Below are 13,321 nucleotides of genomic sequence, written 5' to 3' on the forward strand. Positions count from 1 at the left end.
GAGCAGGCCTTTCTAATTGACCTGGCCCAAGTATCCTGGAAGGATATAGGAAACTCTGTCACCACCGATAAATCCACTATAATTGAGCATTTCAATAAGCATTTTTCTAAGGCCGGTCATGCTTCCCACCTGGCTACCCCTACCCCGGTCAACAGCACTGCACCCCCCCACAGCAACTCGCCCAAGCCTTCCCCATTTCTCCTTCTCCCAAATACAGTCAGCTGATGTTCTGAAAGAGCTGCAAAATCTGGACCCCTACAAATCAGCCGGGCTAGACAATCTGGACCGTTTCTTTCTAAAATGATCTGCCGAAATTGTTGCAACCCCTATTACTAGCCTGTTCAACCTCTCTTTCGTGTCGTCTGAGATTCCCAAAGATTGGAAAGCAGCTGCGGTCATCCCCCTCTTCAAAGGGGGGGACACTCTTGACCCAAACTGCTACAGACCTATATCTATCCTACCCTGCCTTTCTTAAGTCTTTCGAAAGCTAAGTCAACAAACAGATTACCGACCATTTCGAATCCCACCGCACCTTCTCCGCTATGCAATCTGGTTTCAGAGCTGGTCATGGGTGCACCTCAGCCACACTCAAGGTCCTAAACGATATTGACCTGGCCAAGGCTTTCGACTCTGTCAATCACCACATCCTCATCGGCAGACTCAATAGCCTTGGTTTCTAAAATGATTGCCTCGCCTGGTTCACCAACTACTTCTCTGATAGAGTTCAATGTGTCAAATCGGATGGCCTGTTGTCCGGGCCTCTGGCAGTCTCTATGGGGGTGCCACAGGGTTCAATTCTTGGGCCGACTCTTTTCTCTGTATACATCAATGATGTTGCTCTTGCTGCTGGTGAGTCTCTGATCCACCTCTACGCAGACGACACCATTTTGTATACTTCTGGCCCTTCTTTGGACACTGTGTTAACTACCCTCCAGACGAGCTTCAATGCCATACAATTCTCCTTCCGTGGCCTTCAACTGCTCTTAAAAACAAGTAAAACTAAATGCATGCTCTTCAACTGATCGCTGACTGCACCTGCCCGCCCGTCCAGCATCACTACTCTGGACGGTTCTGACTTAGAATATGTGGACAACTACAAATACCTAGGTGTCTGGTTAGACTGTAAACTCTCCTTCCAGACTCACATCAAACATCTCCAATCCAAAGTTAAATCTAGAATTGGCTTCCTATTTCGCAACAAAGCATCTTTTTCACTCATGCTGCCAAACATACCCTCGTAAAACTGACCATCCTACCGATCCTCGACTTCAGCAATGTCATTTACAAAATAGCCTCCAATACCCTACTCAATAAATTGGATGTAGTCTATCACAGTGCCATCCATTTTGTCACCAAAGCCCCATATACTACCCACCACTGTGACCTGTACTCTCTCGTGGGCTGGCCCTCGCTTCATACTCGTCGCCAAACCCACTGGCTCCAGGTCATCTACAAGACCCTGCTAGGTAAAGTTCCCCCTTATCTCAGCTCGCTGGTCACCATAGCAGCACCCACCTGTAGCACGCGCTCCAGCAGGTATATCTCTCTGGTCACCCCCAAAGCCAATTCCTCCTTTGGCCGCTTCTCCTTCCAGTTCTCTGCTGCCAATGACTGGAACGAACACAAAAATCTCTAAAACTGGAAACGCTTATCTCCCTCTCTAGCTTTAAGCACCAGCTGTCAGAACAGCTCACAGATTACTGCACCTGTACATAGCCTATCTATAATTTAGCCCAAACAATTACCTCCTCCCCTACTGTATTTATTTATTTATTTATTTTGCTCCTTTGCATCCCATTATTTCTATTTCTATTTTGCACTTTCTTCCACTGCAAATCTACTATTCCAGTGTTTTTCTTGCTATATTGTATTTACTTCGCCACCATGGCCTTTTTTTTGCCTTTACCTCCCTTATCTAACCTCATTTGCTCACTTTGTATATAGACTTATTTTTCTATTATATTATTGACTGTATGTTTGTTTTACTCCATGTGTAACTCTGTGTTGTTGTATGTGTCAAACTGCTTTGCTTTATCTTGGCCACATCGCAATTGTAAATGAGAACTTGTTCTCAACTTGCCTATCTGGTTAAATAAAGGTGAAATAAAAAAAATACAAATAAAAAAGAGGGTGGTGCTCGGAATCATTGTTCTTCCTCTGTCAACCATGGTTACCTGCAAGGAAACACGTGCCGTCATCATTGCTTTGCACAAAAAGGGCTTCACAGGCAAGGATATTGCTGCCAGTAAGATTGCACCTAAATCAACCATTTATCGGATCATCAAGAACTTCAAGGAGAGCGGATCAATTGTTGTGAAGAAGGCTTCAGGGTGCCCAAGAAAGTCCAGCAAGCGCCAGGACCGTCTCCTAAAGTTGATTCAGCTGCGGGATCAGCTGCAAGCTCTGTACCACCAGTAAAGACTTTTGGAGGATGGCCTGGTGTCAAGAAGGGCAGCAAAGAAGCCACTTCTCTCCAGGAAAAACCTCAAGGACAGACTGATATTCTGCAAAAGGTACAGGGATTGGACTGCTGAGGACTGGGGTAAAGTCATTTTCTCTGATGAATCCCCTTTCCGATTGTCCGGAGAAGACAAGGTGAGCGCTACCATCAGGCCTGTGTCATGCCAGCAGTAAAGCATCCTGAGACCATTCATGTGTGGGGTTGCTTCTCAGCCAAGGGAGTGGGCTCACTCACAATTGCCTAAGAACACAGCCATGAATAAAGAATGGTACCAACACATCCTCCGAGAGCAACTTCTCCCAACCATCCAGGAACAGTTTGGTGACGAACAATGCCTTTTCCAGCATGATGGAGCACCTTGCCATAAGGCAAAAGTGATAACTAAGTGGCTCGGGCAACAAAACATTGATATTTTGGGTCCATGGCCAGGAAACTCCCCAGACCTTAATCCCATTGAGAACTTGTGGTCAATCCTCAAGAGGCGGGTGGACAAACAAAAACCCACAAATTCTGACAAACTCCAAGCATTGATTATGCAAGAATGGGCTGCCATCAGTCAGGATGTGGCCCAGAAGTTAATTGACAGCATGCCAGGGCGGATTGCAGAGGTCTTGAAAAAGAAGGGTCAACAATGCAAATATTGACCCTTTGCATCAACTTCATGTAATTGTCAATAAAAGCCTTTGACACTTATGAAATGCTTGTAATTATACTTCAGTATTCCATATCTGACAAAAATATCTAAAGACAGTGAAGCAGCAAACTTTGTGGAAATTAATATTTGTGTCATTCTCAAAACTTTTGGCCACGACTGTTGACAGCCCATCTGTAAATAGTACACCCAACTACCTCATCCCCATATTGTTGTTTATTTTTTTGCTCTTTTGCACCCCAGTATCTTTACTTGCACATCATCATCTGTACATCTATCACTCCAGTGTTAATGCTAAATTGTAATTATTTCGCCACTATGGCCAATTTTTTGTCTCATCTCCCTAATCTTACTACATATGCACACACTGTACATAGATTTTTCTGTTGTGTTATTGACTGTACGTTTGTTTATCCCATGTGTAACTCTGTGTTGTTGGTTTTGTCGCACTGCTTTGCTTTATCTTGGCCAGGTCGCAGTTGTAAATGAGAACTTGTTCTCAACTGGCCTACCTGGTTAAATAAAGGTGAAATAAATTTTAAAAAATAACTAATGCCCATTCTCCCAATATATCACTGTAATTGATGACCTGAGCCCATTCTAGTCCCGTAACGACACTTGAGTATGTAGGCCAGACAGGAATGGAGTGACTTGTTTGCTCCATAGTACAGCAGATGCGAAATGGTGACATCATTACTTATTTTGTGAAAATGCTTAATGTTTCTTTGCATTGGAGGGGGGCGCTCAAAGAGGCTTTTCCACTGAGGAGAATTACTGTAGATGGCACTGATAATAGGAACCAGAGTGATTTACAATGGTGGGATGAAGATTCCAAGGTCTCAGTGTGCTCCTCCTCTGACCCCTGCTACCCCTTCTCTCCTCCCCACCAGTGTAGTACATTACTAACCTATCACCAACATGAAGCCAGAGAGCAGAGAGAGAGGTTAAGTTCATGCTGTCCAAGCCAAGGACAGATGCACAGCAGACAGAACTGTTCTGACCCTGTCATAGACTTTGGGTCTATCTGGTGAAGCCTTCCAGCTCAGAGCGCCACTGATCTCAATGCTGTGGACAATGACAAAGGATCCAGTGGACTACCTCTGTTGGACCTTAGTTTAGTCCATGGCGGATGTTCTCCCTGTCTTCCTTTCTACTGCAGTACTATAAGATGCGTCTGTTGATACTCTGAGTTGTTATGAAGGGTTTCTGTCTCAGTCCCCCCTGCCCTGGTATTTATAGATGCTTTCACTGGAATGCTGGTGCTAAAACATTTGCATAATGATGTTATGCTACATTTAAACGGCTTATGATGTAGTTCCACAACAGAGGTGTGAATGAGGTCTGGCCATCAGTTCAGATGAAAGGTCATTTTAAAGGGATATTGTACTGTAACAGGAAAATAATACACTTTACTCTTTGTTTGTGTGTTTATGGAAATCCTTAAATTGTTTTGTTTAAACCCTGTCTGAGTATTCTGCGTGTTCTGTTTTGTAGATTAGGGGGGATTTCAATAGTCAGCTGCCGTGGTAGAGAACAGTTGCGTTGGGCGGTTAACCCTCTCTACACCCCTGACCCAGAGGCATAGGACAGCTAGTATCAGGGTCTGTATCTCACAGATTACAGGTGTTGACTAGTGACAAATGGGACACTGCTCAGCTGCAAACCAGTGGATCATCGTTCATCCTGTCACTGTCCCCAAGAGATACAGGGCATCATCTTGAAGGAGCCATTATTGTGATGGATGGATCATTGTGTGTGCATGGACCTATGTTGAACTCATTATACTGCTGGGTGTATAAGAAAACAACAGCAACCATGGAACTCCACTTCACACATTGAGAGAGAGATCTGTGATTTACATTCTTTTTTTTACCTTGTTGCAGGAAGTGGATTTGTACAGAACCAACATCCAGGACAAGCTTGGTTTGACTGTCTGCTACAGGACTGATGATGAGGACGAGACTGGGATCTACGTCAGTGAGGTATGTAGCACATCTGCAGCCATGGCCAGATACAGACATCATTTTTGAAAGAAAAGAGACAAGCCCTTTCCCCTTGGTGCCCCCTCCCTGGTATACTGTTGTCACGGTTAAGATGTAAAGAAGAAGCAGGAATAATGGGTGCTGGTTGGACAGAACTTCATGTATCATCTTATGGTCACTAAAGTAACAGACAGTACACCTCTGAATTAAGAATATCAAAACCTGCAGATAAGAACTGTATTTTCTTTATGCTGTTTCTTTCCTCTGTGACTGAAAGTCTGCTTGAAATGAAAACATGCTCTGCGCTATTTCTTCAGATTGACCCAAACAGCATCGCTGCAAAGGATGGCAGGATCAGAGAGGGAGATAGAATTATCCAGGTAAGGATGAACATTCTCAATACTTACAAGGAACTTTATAATAATATATTGTGCATGACCATTTCGGAGCCCAACTCTGATTCCATTCCTCTACTTCTCCATTTAGATCAATGGAATTGAGATCCAGAACCGAGAGGATGCTGTGGCTTTGTTGACCAGTGAGGAGAATCAGAATGTGTGCCTACTGGTAGCCAGACCAGAGATCCAGGTAATCTCACCACCCACCTCCTAGACCCCTCTCTAGTACTAGGCATGTATAAACTCTATTAGTCTGTTTCCTGAGTTGTACTGTAGCCTTAATTGGAAGAGACTAACGTCCTCCTCCCGCTCCCTCCTGTCCCCTGTGTCCTAGCTGGATGAGGGTTGGATGGATGACGATAGGAATGACTTCCTGGATGACCTCCACATGGACATGCTGGAGCAGCAGCACCACCAGGCCATGCAGTTCACCGCCAGCATGCTGCAGCAGGTACGGTACAGCAGCCAGCATAGAGCCCCTCAGCACTGTAGACACACACAGTACACACAGCGTGAGTCAACAAGATGGCTCGATCAATCATAGATTCACATATGCTCACCTGCATGTTGCTGAAGATGAGCCAATTCCATACAGGGTAACATATGCTCAGTTGCCATAATGGCCCACAGTACTCTGCATACTGAAATGTAGTAGCAGTGATGTGGGTAGGTTAACATAGTCAATGATAAGTACAGAGAAAACTAATCATGTGGGCCATTATGGGGCCAAACTAATAATGTGTGTTAAAAGGTGATTCAATTATTCATCCTATTGTCTGGTGTTGCAGAAGAAGCATGAGGAGGATGGTGGAACAACGGACACAGCCACCCTGTTGTCCAACCACCACGAGAAGGACAGTGGGGTTGGCCGCACCGACGAGAGCACGCGCAACGACGAGAGCTCTGAGCAGGAGAACCTGGGGGATGACCAGACTACAGCCTCCAACACACTGGCCAGCTGCAGCCGCAGGAAGCTGACCTACAGCCAGGACACCCTGGGCAGCACTGACCTGCCTTTCAGCAATGAGTCCTTCATCTCTGCAGACTACGACCATGCTGACTTCCTGGGTATCCCCGCCGATGAGTGTGAGCGCTTCCGAGAGCTCCTGGAGCTGAAGTGCCAAGTGAGGAGCGTGGGGGGCCCCCATGGCCTGTACTGCCAGAGTGCCGGGGCCGGAAGGGCCGAAGAGGGGGTGGACAAGGAGCTGGAGCTGCTGAACGAGGAGCTGCACAGCATTGAGCTTGAGTGCCTCAACATCGTCCGGGCCCACAAGATGCAGCAGCTAAGGGAGCAGTACCACGAGTCGTGGATGCTGCACAACAGCGGCTTCCGCAACTACAACACCAGCATCGATGCGCGCCGCCACGAGCTCTCCGACATTAACGAGCTGCCCGAGAAGTCGGACAAGGACAGCTCCAGCGCCTACAACACTGGAGAGAGCTGCCGCAGCACCCCCCTCACCCTGGAGCTGTCCCCAGACAACTCCCTCCGAAGGGGGGAAGAGAACCAGGGCGAGGCCGGGGCCTACACCAGCGCAGGGCTCAACAACAGGATCCTCAAGCCCCTGCTGTCTCCTGTCCAAGAGGCCGATGGCCCCAGCAGAATCAGGCCCTCCTCCTCTAAGGAGTCTGAGTGTGGTCTGCAGGCGGAGGAGAAGGAGCGTAAGCTGGGAGAGTCTACTCACAAGCTGGCCCAGCCCCGCTCCCCGTACAAACACGCCCACATCCCGGCCCATGCCCAGCACTACCAGAGCTACATGCAGCTGATCCAGCAGAAGTCTGCCGTGGAGTATGCCCAGAGCCAAATGAGCCTGGTCAGTCTGGTCAGCCGCGGTGACCCTGTGACCCCCAGAGACATGCTAGAGCCCAAGAAGGAGTGGAAGGTGAAGATCCGCAGCGATGGCACACGTTACATCACCAAGAGGCCCATCAGGGACAAGCTGCTGAAGGAGCGCGCCCTGCGTATCCGCGAGGAGCGCAGCGGCATGACCACAGACGACGACGCCATCAGCGAGCTGAAGATTGGGCGGTACTGGAGCAAGGAGGAGAGGAAGCAGCACGCGGTGCGCGCCAAGGAGCAGAAGCAGCGCCGCGAGTTCATGAAGCAGAGCCGCGCTGACTGCCTGAAGGAACAGGCCAGCCTAGATGACGACAAGAAGGAGCCCAATATCATTGAGCTGAGCCACAAAAAGATGATGAAAAAGCGGAACAAGAAAATCTTTGACAATTGGATGACTATCCAGGAACTTTTGACCCACGGTGCTAAGTCGCCTGACGGCACGCGAGTGTACAACTCCCTCCTGTCTGTCACCACAGTATAGTAGGCAGACAGGACAGGCCAGGCCTGGGGTGTAATGTACTGTAAATAGGACACTACCGATTGGGGTAGAGGTTTCTGCCTCGTTCAATGTGGCAACATTTTGTAAATATAACACAGGTAAAGCCTTTCTGAAGGACCTTTTGGCCCCTGCGGGCGGTTGAGAGATACTTTACAAAGTGTTCCATGGATGGACTTTGAAGATGATTATTGACAGGATAAGGATGATATAAGACTGTTTTCAAATGCTTTCAATAACTTTCCCACTGGGCACATTTCCCACTGGGCATTTTGGTTAAACGTAATTTCATTGAAATGACGTGAAAACGACGTTGACTCAACCAGTGCGTGCCCTGTGAGTTTCTACCTTTGTTCTGTGTGTCAAGAACGTTTGTCATAAGTAAAGAGCAGCCAACATTTACATATTTTTTTTTGTTTTATTACGTTTTTAACAAGTATCTCTTATCAGTATTTTACTGTTATACACTATACAGTGCCTTCGGGAAAGTATTCAGGCCCATTGACATTTTGTTACGTTACAGCCTTATTCTAAAATGTATTAAATCATTTTTTCCCCTCATCAATCTACACCCCATAATGACACAGCAAAAACAGGTGTTTAGAAATGTTTTAAAAAAACAGAAATATCACATTTACATAAGTATTCAGACCCTTTACTCAGTATTTTGTTGAAGAACCTTTGGGAGCAATTACAGCCTCGAGTCTTCTTGGGTATGACGCTACAAGTTTGGCACACCTGTATTTGGGGAGTTCTTCCCATTCTTCTCTGCAAATCCTCTCAAGCTCTGTCAGGTTGGATGGGGAGCGTTGCTGCACAGCTATTTTAAGGTCTCTCCAGAGATGTTCGATTGGGTTCAAGTCCGGGCTCTGAATGGGCCACTCAAGGATATTCAGAGACTTGTCCCGAAGCTACTCCTGCATTGTCCTGGCTGTGTGCTTAGGGTCATTGTTCTGTTGGAAGGTGAACCATCGCCCCAGTCTGAGGTCCTGAATGCTCTAGAGAAGGTTTTCATCAAGGATCTCTCTGTACTTCGCTCCGTTCAGCTTTGCCTCAATCCTGACTAGTCTCCCAGTCCCTGAAAAACATCCCCACACTATGATGCTGCCACCACCATGCTTCAACGTAGAGATGGTGCCAGGTTTCCTCCAGATGTGATGCTTGGCATTCAGGCCAAAGAGTTCAATCTTGGTTTCATCAGACCAGAGAATCTTGTTTCTCGTGGTCTGAGAGTCTTTAGGTGCCTTTTGGCAAACTCCAAGCGGGCTGTCATGTGCCTTTTACTAAGGAGTGGCTTCCGTCTGACCACTCTACCACAAAGGCCTGATTGGTGGAGTGCTGCAGATATGATTGTCCTTCTGGAAGGTTCTCCCATCTCCACAGGGGAACTCTGGAGCTCTGTCAGAGTGACCATCGGGGTCTTGGTCAACTCCCTGACCAAGGCCCTTCTCCCCCGATTGCACAGTTTGGCCAGGCAGCCAGCTCTAGGAAGAGTCTTGGTGGTTCCAAATTTCTTCCATTTAAGAATTATGGACGCCACGGTTTTCTTGGGGACCTTCAATGCTGCAGAAATGTTTTGATACCCTTCCCCAGATCTGTGCCTCGACACAATCCTGTGTTGGAGCTCTAGGGACAGTTCCTTCGACCTCATGGCTTGGTTTATGTCTGACATGCACTGTCAACTGTGGGACCTTATATAGACAGGTGTGTGCCTTTCCAAATCATATCAATTCAATTGAATTTACTAACAGGTGGACTTCAATCAAGTTGTACAAACGTCAATGGAAACAGGATGCACCTGAGCTCAATGTTGAGACTTATAGCAAAGTGTCTGAATACGTATGTAAATAAGGTATTTATGTTTTTTTTTCGCTTTGTCATTAGGGGGTATTCTGTGTAGATTGCTGAGGATTAAATATGTTTTAATCAATTTTAGAATAAGGCTGTAACGTAACAAAATGTGGAAAAAGTCAAGGCGTCTGAATACTTTCCGAAGTCACCGTGTATGCAAAAGTATGGGGACACCCATTCAAATTAGTCGATTCGGCTATATCAGCCACACCCGTTGCTGACAGGTGTATAAAATTGAGCACACAGTCATGCAATTTCTATAGACAAACATTGGCAGGACAATGGCCCATACTGAAGAGCTCAGTGACTTTCAACATTGCACCGTCATAGGATGCCACCTTTCCAACAAGTCAGTTTATCAAATTTCTGCCCTGCTAGAGCTGCCCCGGTCAACTGTAAGTGCTGTGATAATGAAGTGGAAACGTCTAGGAGCAACAACAGCTCAGCCGTGAAGTGGAAGGCCACACAAGCTCAGAATGGTACCGCCGAGTGCTGAAGCGCGTAGTGCGTAAAAATCGTCTGTCCACGGTTGTAACACTCACTACCAAATTCCAAACTGCCTCTGGAAGCAACGTCAGCACAATAACTGTTCGTCGGGAGCTTCACGAAATCGGTTTCCATGGCCGTGCAGCCGCACACAAGCCTAAGATCACCATGTGCAATGATAAGTGTCGGCTGGAGTGATGTAAAGCTCGTCGCCATTGGACTCTGGAGCAGTGGAAACACGTTCTCTGGAGTGATGAATCATGCTTCACCATCTGGCAGTTCGACGGACATATCTGGGTTTGTCGGATGCCAGGAGAACTCTACCTGTCCCAATGCATAGTGCCAACTGTAAAGTTGGGTGGAGGAGGAATAATGGTCTGGGCTATTTTTCATGGTTTGAACTAGGCCCCTTAGTTCCAGTGAAGGGAAATCTTAACACAACAGCATATTTTGACATTCTAGATTATTCTGTGCTTCCAACTTTGTGGCAACAGTTTGGGGAAGGCCTTTTCCTGTTTCTGCATGACAATGCCCCTGTGCACAAAGCGAGGTCCATACAGAAATGGTTTGTCGAGATCGGTGTGGAAGAACTTGACTGACCTGCACAGAGCCCTGACCTCAACCCAATCGAACACCTTTGGGAGGAATTGGAACGCCGACTGCGAACCAGGCCTAATCGCCTAACATCAGTGCCTGACCTCACTAATGCTCTTATGGCTGAATGGAAGCAAGTCCCCGCAGTAATGTTCCAACATCTAGTGCAGTGGTTCTTAACCTGGGTTCGATCGAACCCCAGGGGTTTGGTGAGTCAGTCTCAGGGGTTCGGCGGAGGTCAAGACACACACCCGACTCATATGATTCGTGATGACACGCCCCGCTTGGCCATCATTGGCTGCAGGTGATCACGCAACATCGCTTGGCCTATCTGTGCTGCAGGGAATTTGGCGCGCTCAGTAGTCGAATTGTGACTGTCGTGATGGTACGTCGTGTGATTTCTTTCTTAATATTTTAATCCCTTCATACTAACTATGTCGAGCAAAAAAAGAAAGTGGTCGGACGAATATGTACAATATGGATTCACATGTATAACGGAACGTGATGAGAGTCAGCGTCCTAACTGCATGATTTGCAATGCCAAGTTGAGCAATTCTAGTCTAGCACCGGCAAAACTAAGAGAACACTTCCTTAAGCTGCATGGAGATGGACAATACAAGAACACAACGCTCGCTGAATTCAAGGTGAAGAGAGCCATTTTTCCAATTAAGAAGGGTTCGGTGAATGCGCATATGAAACTGGTGGGGGTCAGTACCTCCAACAAGGTTAAGAACCACTGATCTAGTGGAAAGCCTTCCCAGCTGTTATAGCAGCAACTCCATATTAATGCCCACGATTTTGGAATGAGATGTTCGACAAGCAGGTGTCCACATACTTTTGGGAATGTAGTGTACATAACTTCTGCTTATTGAAAGAAATACATAAATATTTAGCTTCAAGGTCAGCACATAATCCGCAAAATACTTTTGTAAATGTAACTCAACCTCAGTTTTTTTTTTTTTATAAACAAAACACTTTTTAGTTATTGAAGATCTCAATGGGTGCTGTTTTTAAAAAGTTATACAACCAGTGGGTATCATCTGTTACATATTCTACCTTCAAGAAGTGATATTGTGTATGTATCAGGATAGAGGTAAACTGTAACGCATTTTTATAAATCAAAATCTTTCTGTGTTATTGTTGAAGCACATTGTAGTCGCTTTACCTTCGTTGGACTCCAAATGACACAGCTTAACAAATCCTTACTTAGCCACCCAATTTGATGTCTTGTAAAATGAGAGAAATAATAAATTATTGTTTTATATTTGATGAGCTTTCAAACACTGGTGTGGGATTTTTAATTGACCTACTGAGTCAGTGTGGGTAGATGGCAGGTGAATAAAGGAGAGAACAACTCTTATACAGCATCAGCCTACTGTATATGCTTTGAAGATGCCTTAGTAAATTACTAATGTGCTATAGTATCCTACATTCAAAATTCAGGATTTCAATACAAAATGAAAGATTTGATGGAGTATTAGCAAACATACAATAGCCTGACAATTCATGGCATTGTTCTTTTCAGCAACTGACTATAATCTCAGCTGAGGTCCATAATAAGGCTAAACTCCCTCACCATCCCAGACAGATGAGGGCCATTCGTTTGAACAGAGGAGGAAGGATACTGAGTAGGGTCTCAATTTATTTTTTTTAACCTTAATTTGACTAGGCAAGTCAGTTAAGAACAAATTCTTATGTACAATGACGGCCTAGGAACAGTGGGTTAACTGCCTTGTTCAGGGGCAGAACGACAGATTTTTACCTTGCCAGCTCGGGGATTCGGTGTAGCAACCTTTCGGTTACTGGCCTAACGCTCTAACCACTAGGCTACCTGCCGAATGAGTAAGAATTGCAAAGAACTTTAAGGACTTCTTTATTTATTCTCGTTTTCATACTTTTCCTCAGTTTAAATACAGCTAAACTATTGGCCAAAAGGCAATGTTGTCCTGCCACCGCACTGCTGTTATGCCCCCAGTCTAACAACACCCTATTACTAGTAATAGTCATGGTGTCGATTGAACCTGCCGTCAGAGATGCCCTGCACTTGTCCACAGACTGCTGAGCAGATTCAGAGGAAGAGATGATATCTGAATTGAAAGAATTGCACTACAGTCCGTATGTACAAGCCAACTCATCCCTTCTTGAAATGTCATTAATCAATATTGGCAAGGGGGATTTGTCCTTGTTACTGAATCACCATTGTCTAGGGGAGCATAAAGTCTGAGGAATCATAGCTGAGTGGTGTCCACACTTGACTGACCACTCCACCCAGGGGCCACTGACTGACCCCCATCTACCCCACACTTCTCCCCCACAGACTGAGCGCTCCACCCAGGGGCCACTGACTGACCCACCCTGACCCCCATCTACCCCACACTTCTCCCCCACAGACTGAGCGCCCCACCCAGGGGCCACTGACTGACCCACCCTGACCCCCATCTCCCCCACACTTCTCCCCCACAGACTGAGTGCTCCACTCAGGGGCCACTGACTGACCCACCCTGACTCCCACCTCCCCCACACTTCTCCCCCACAGACTGACCACTCCACCCAGGGGCCAC

General features: G+C 46.4%; 1 protein-coding gene across 2 annotated transcripts in view; it reads left to right on the top strand.

Annotated features, from left to right (window-relative positions):
- LOC115207542 (E3 ubiquitin-protein ligase PDZRN3-B-like) overlaps positions 1-8,234 on the top strand; it is a 149,918-nt gene extending 141,684 nt beyond the window's left edge. For both annotated transcript variants that reach the window (XM_029774706.1, XM_029774707.1), the window contains 5 exons: positions 4,997-5,095; positions 5,413-5,475; positions 5,582-5,683; positions 5,828-5,944; positions 6,282-8,234. In XM_029774706.1, the coding sequence (XP_029630566.1) occupies positions 4,997-5,095; positions 5,413-5,475; positions 5,582-5,683; positions 5,828-5,944; positions 6,282-7,814 (1,914 nt within the window). In that variant the 3' untranslated portion in view covers positions 7,815-8,234. The remainder of the gene's footprint in view (positions 1-4,996; positions 5,096-5,412; positions 5,476-5,581; positions 5,684-5,827; positions 5,945-6,281) is intronic.
- Positions 8,235-13,321: the final 5,087 nt, after the last annotated feature.

This window comes from Salmo trutta, chromosome 14, assembly GCF_901001165.1.
Source record: "Salmo trutta chromosome 14, fSalTru1.1, whole genome shotgun sequence".
In the NCBI taxonomy this organism is placed as follows: domain Eukaryota; kingdom Metazoa; phylum Chordata; class Actinopteri; order Salmoniformes; family Salmonidae; genus Salmo; species Salmo trutta.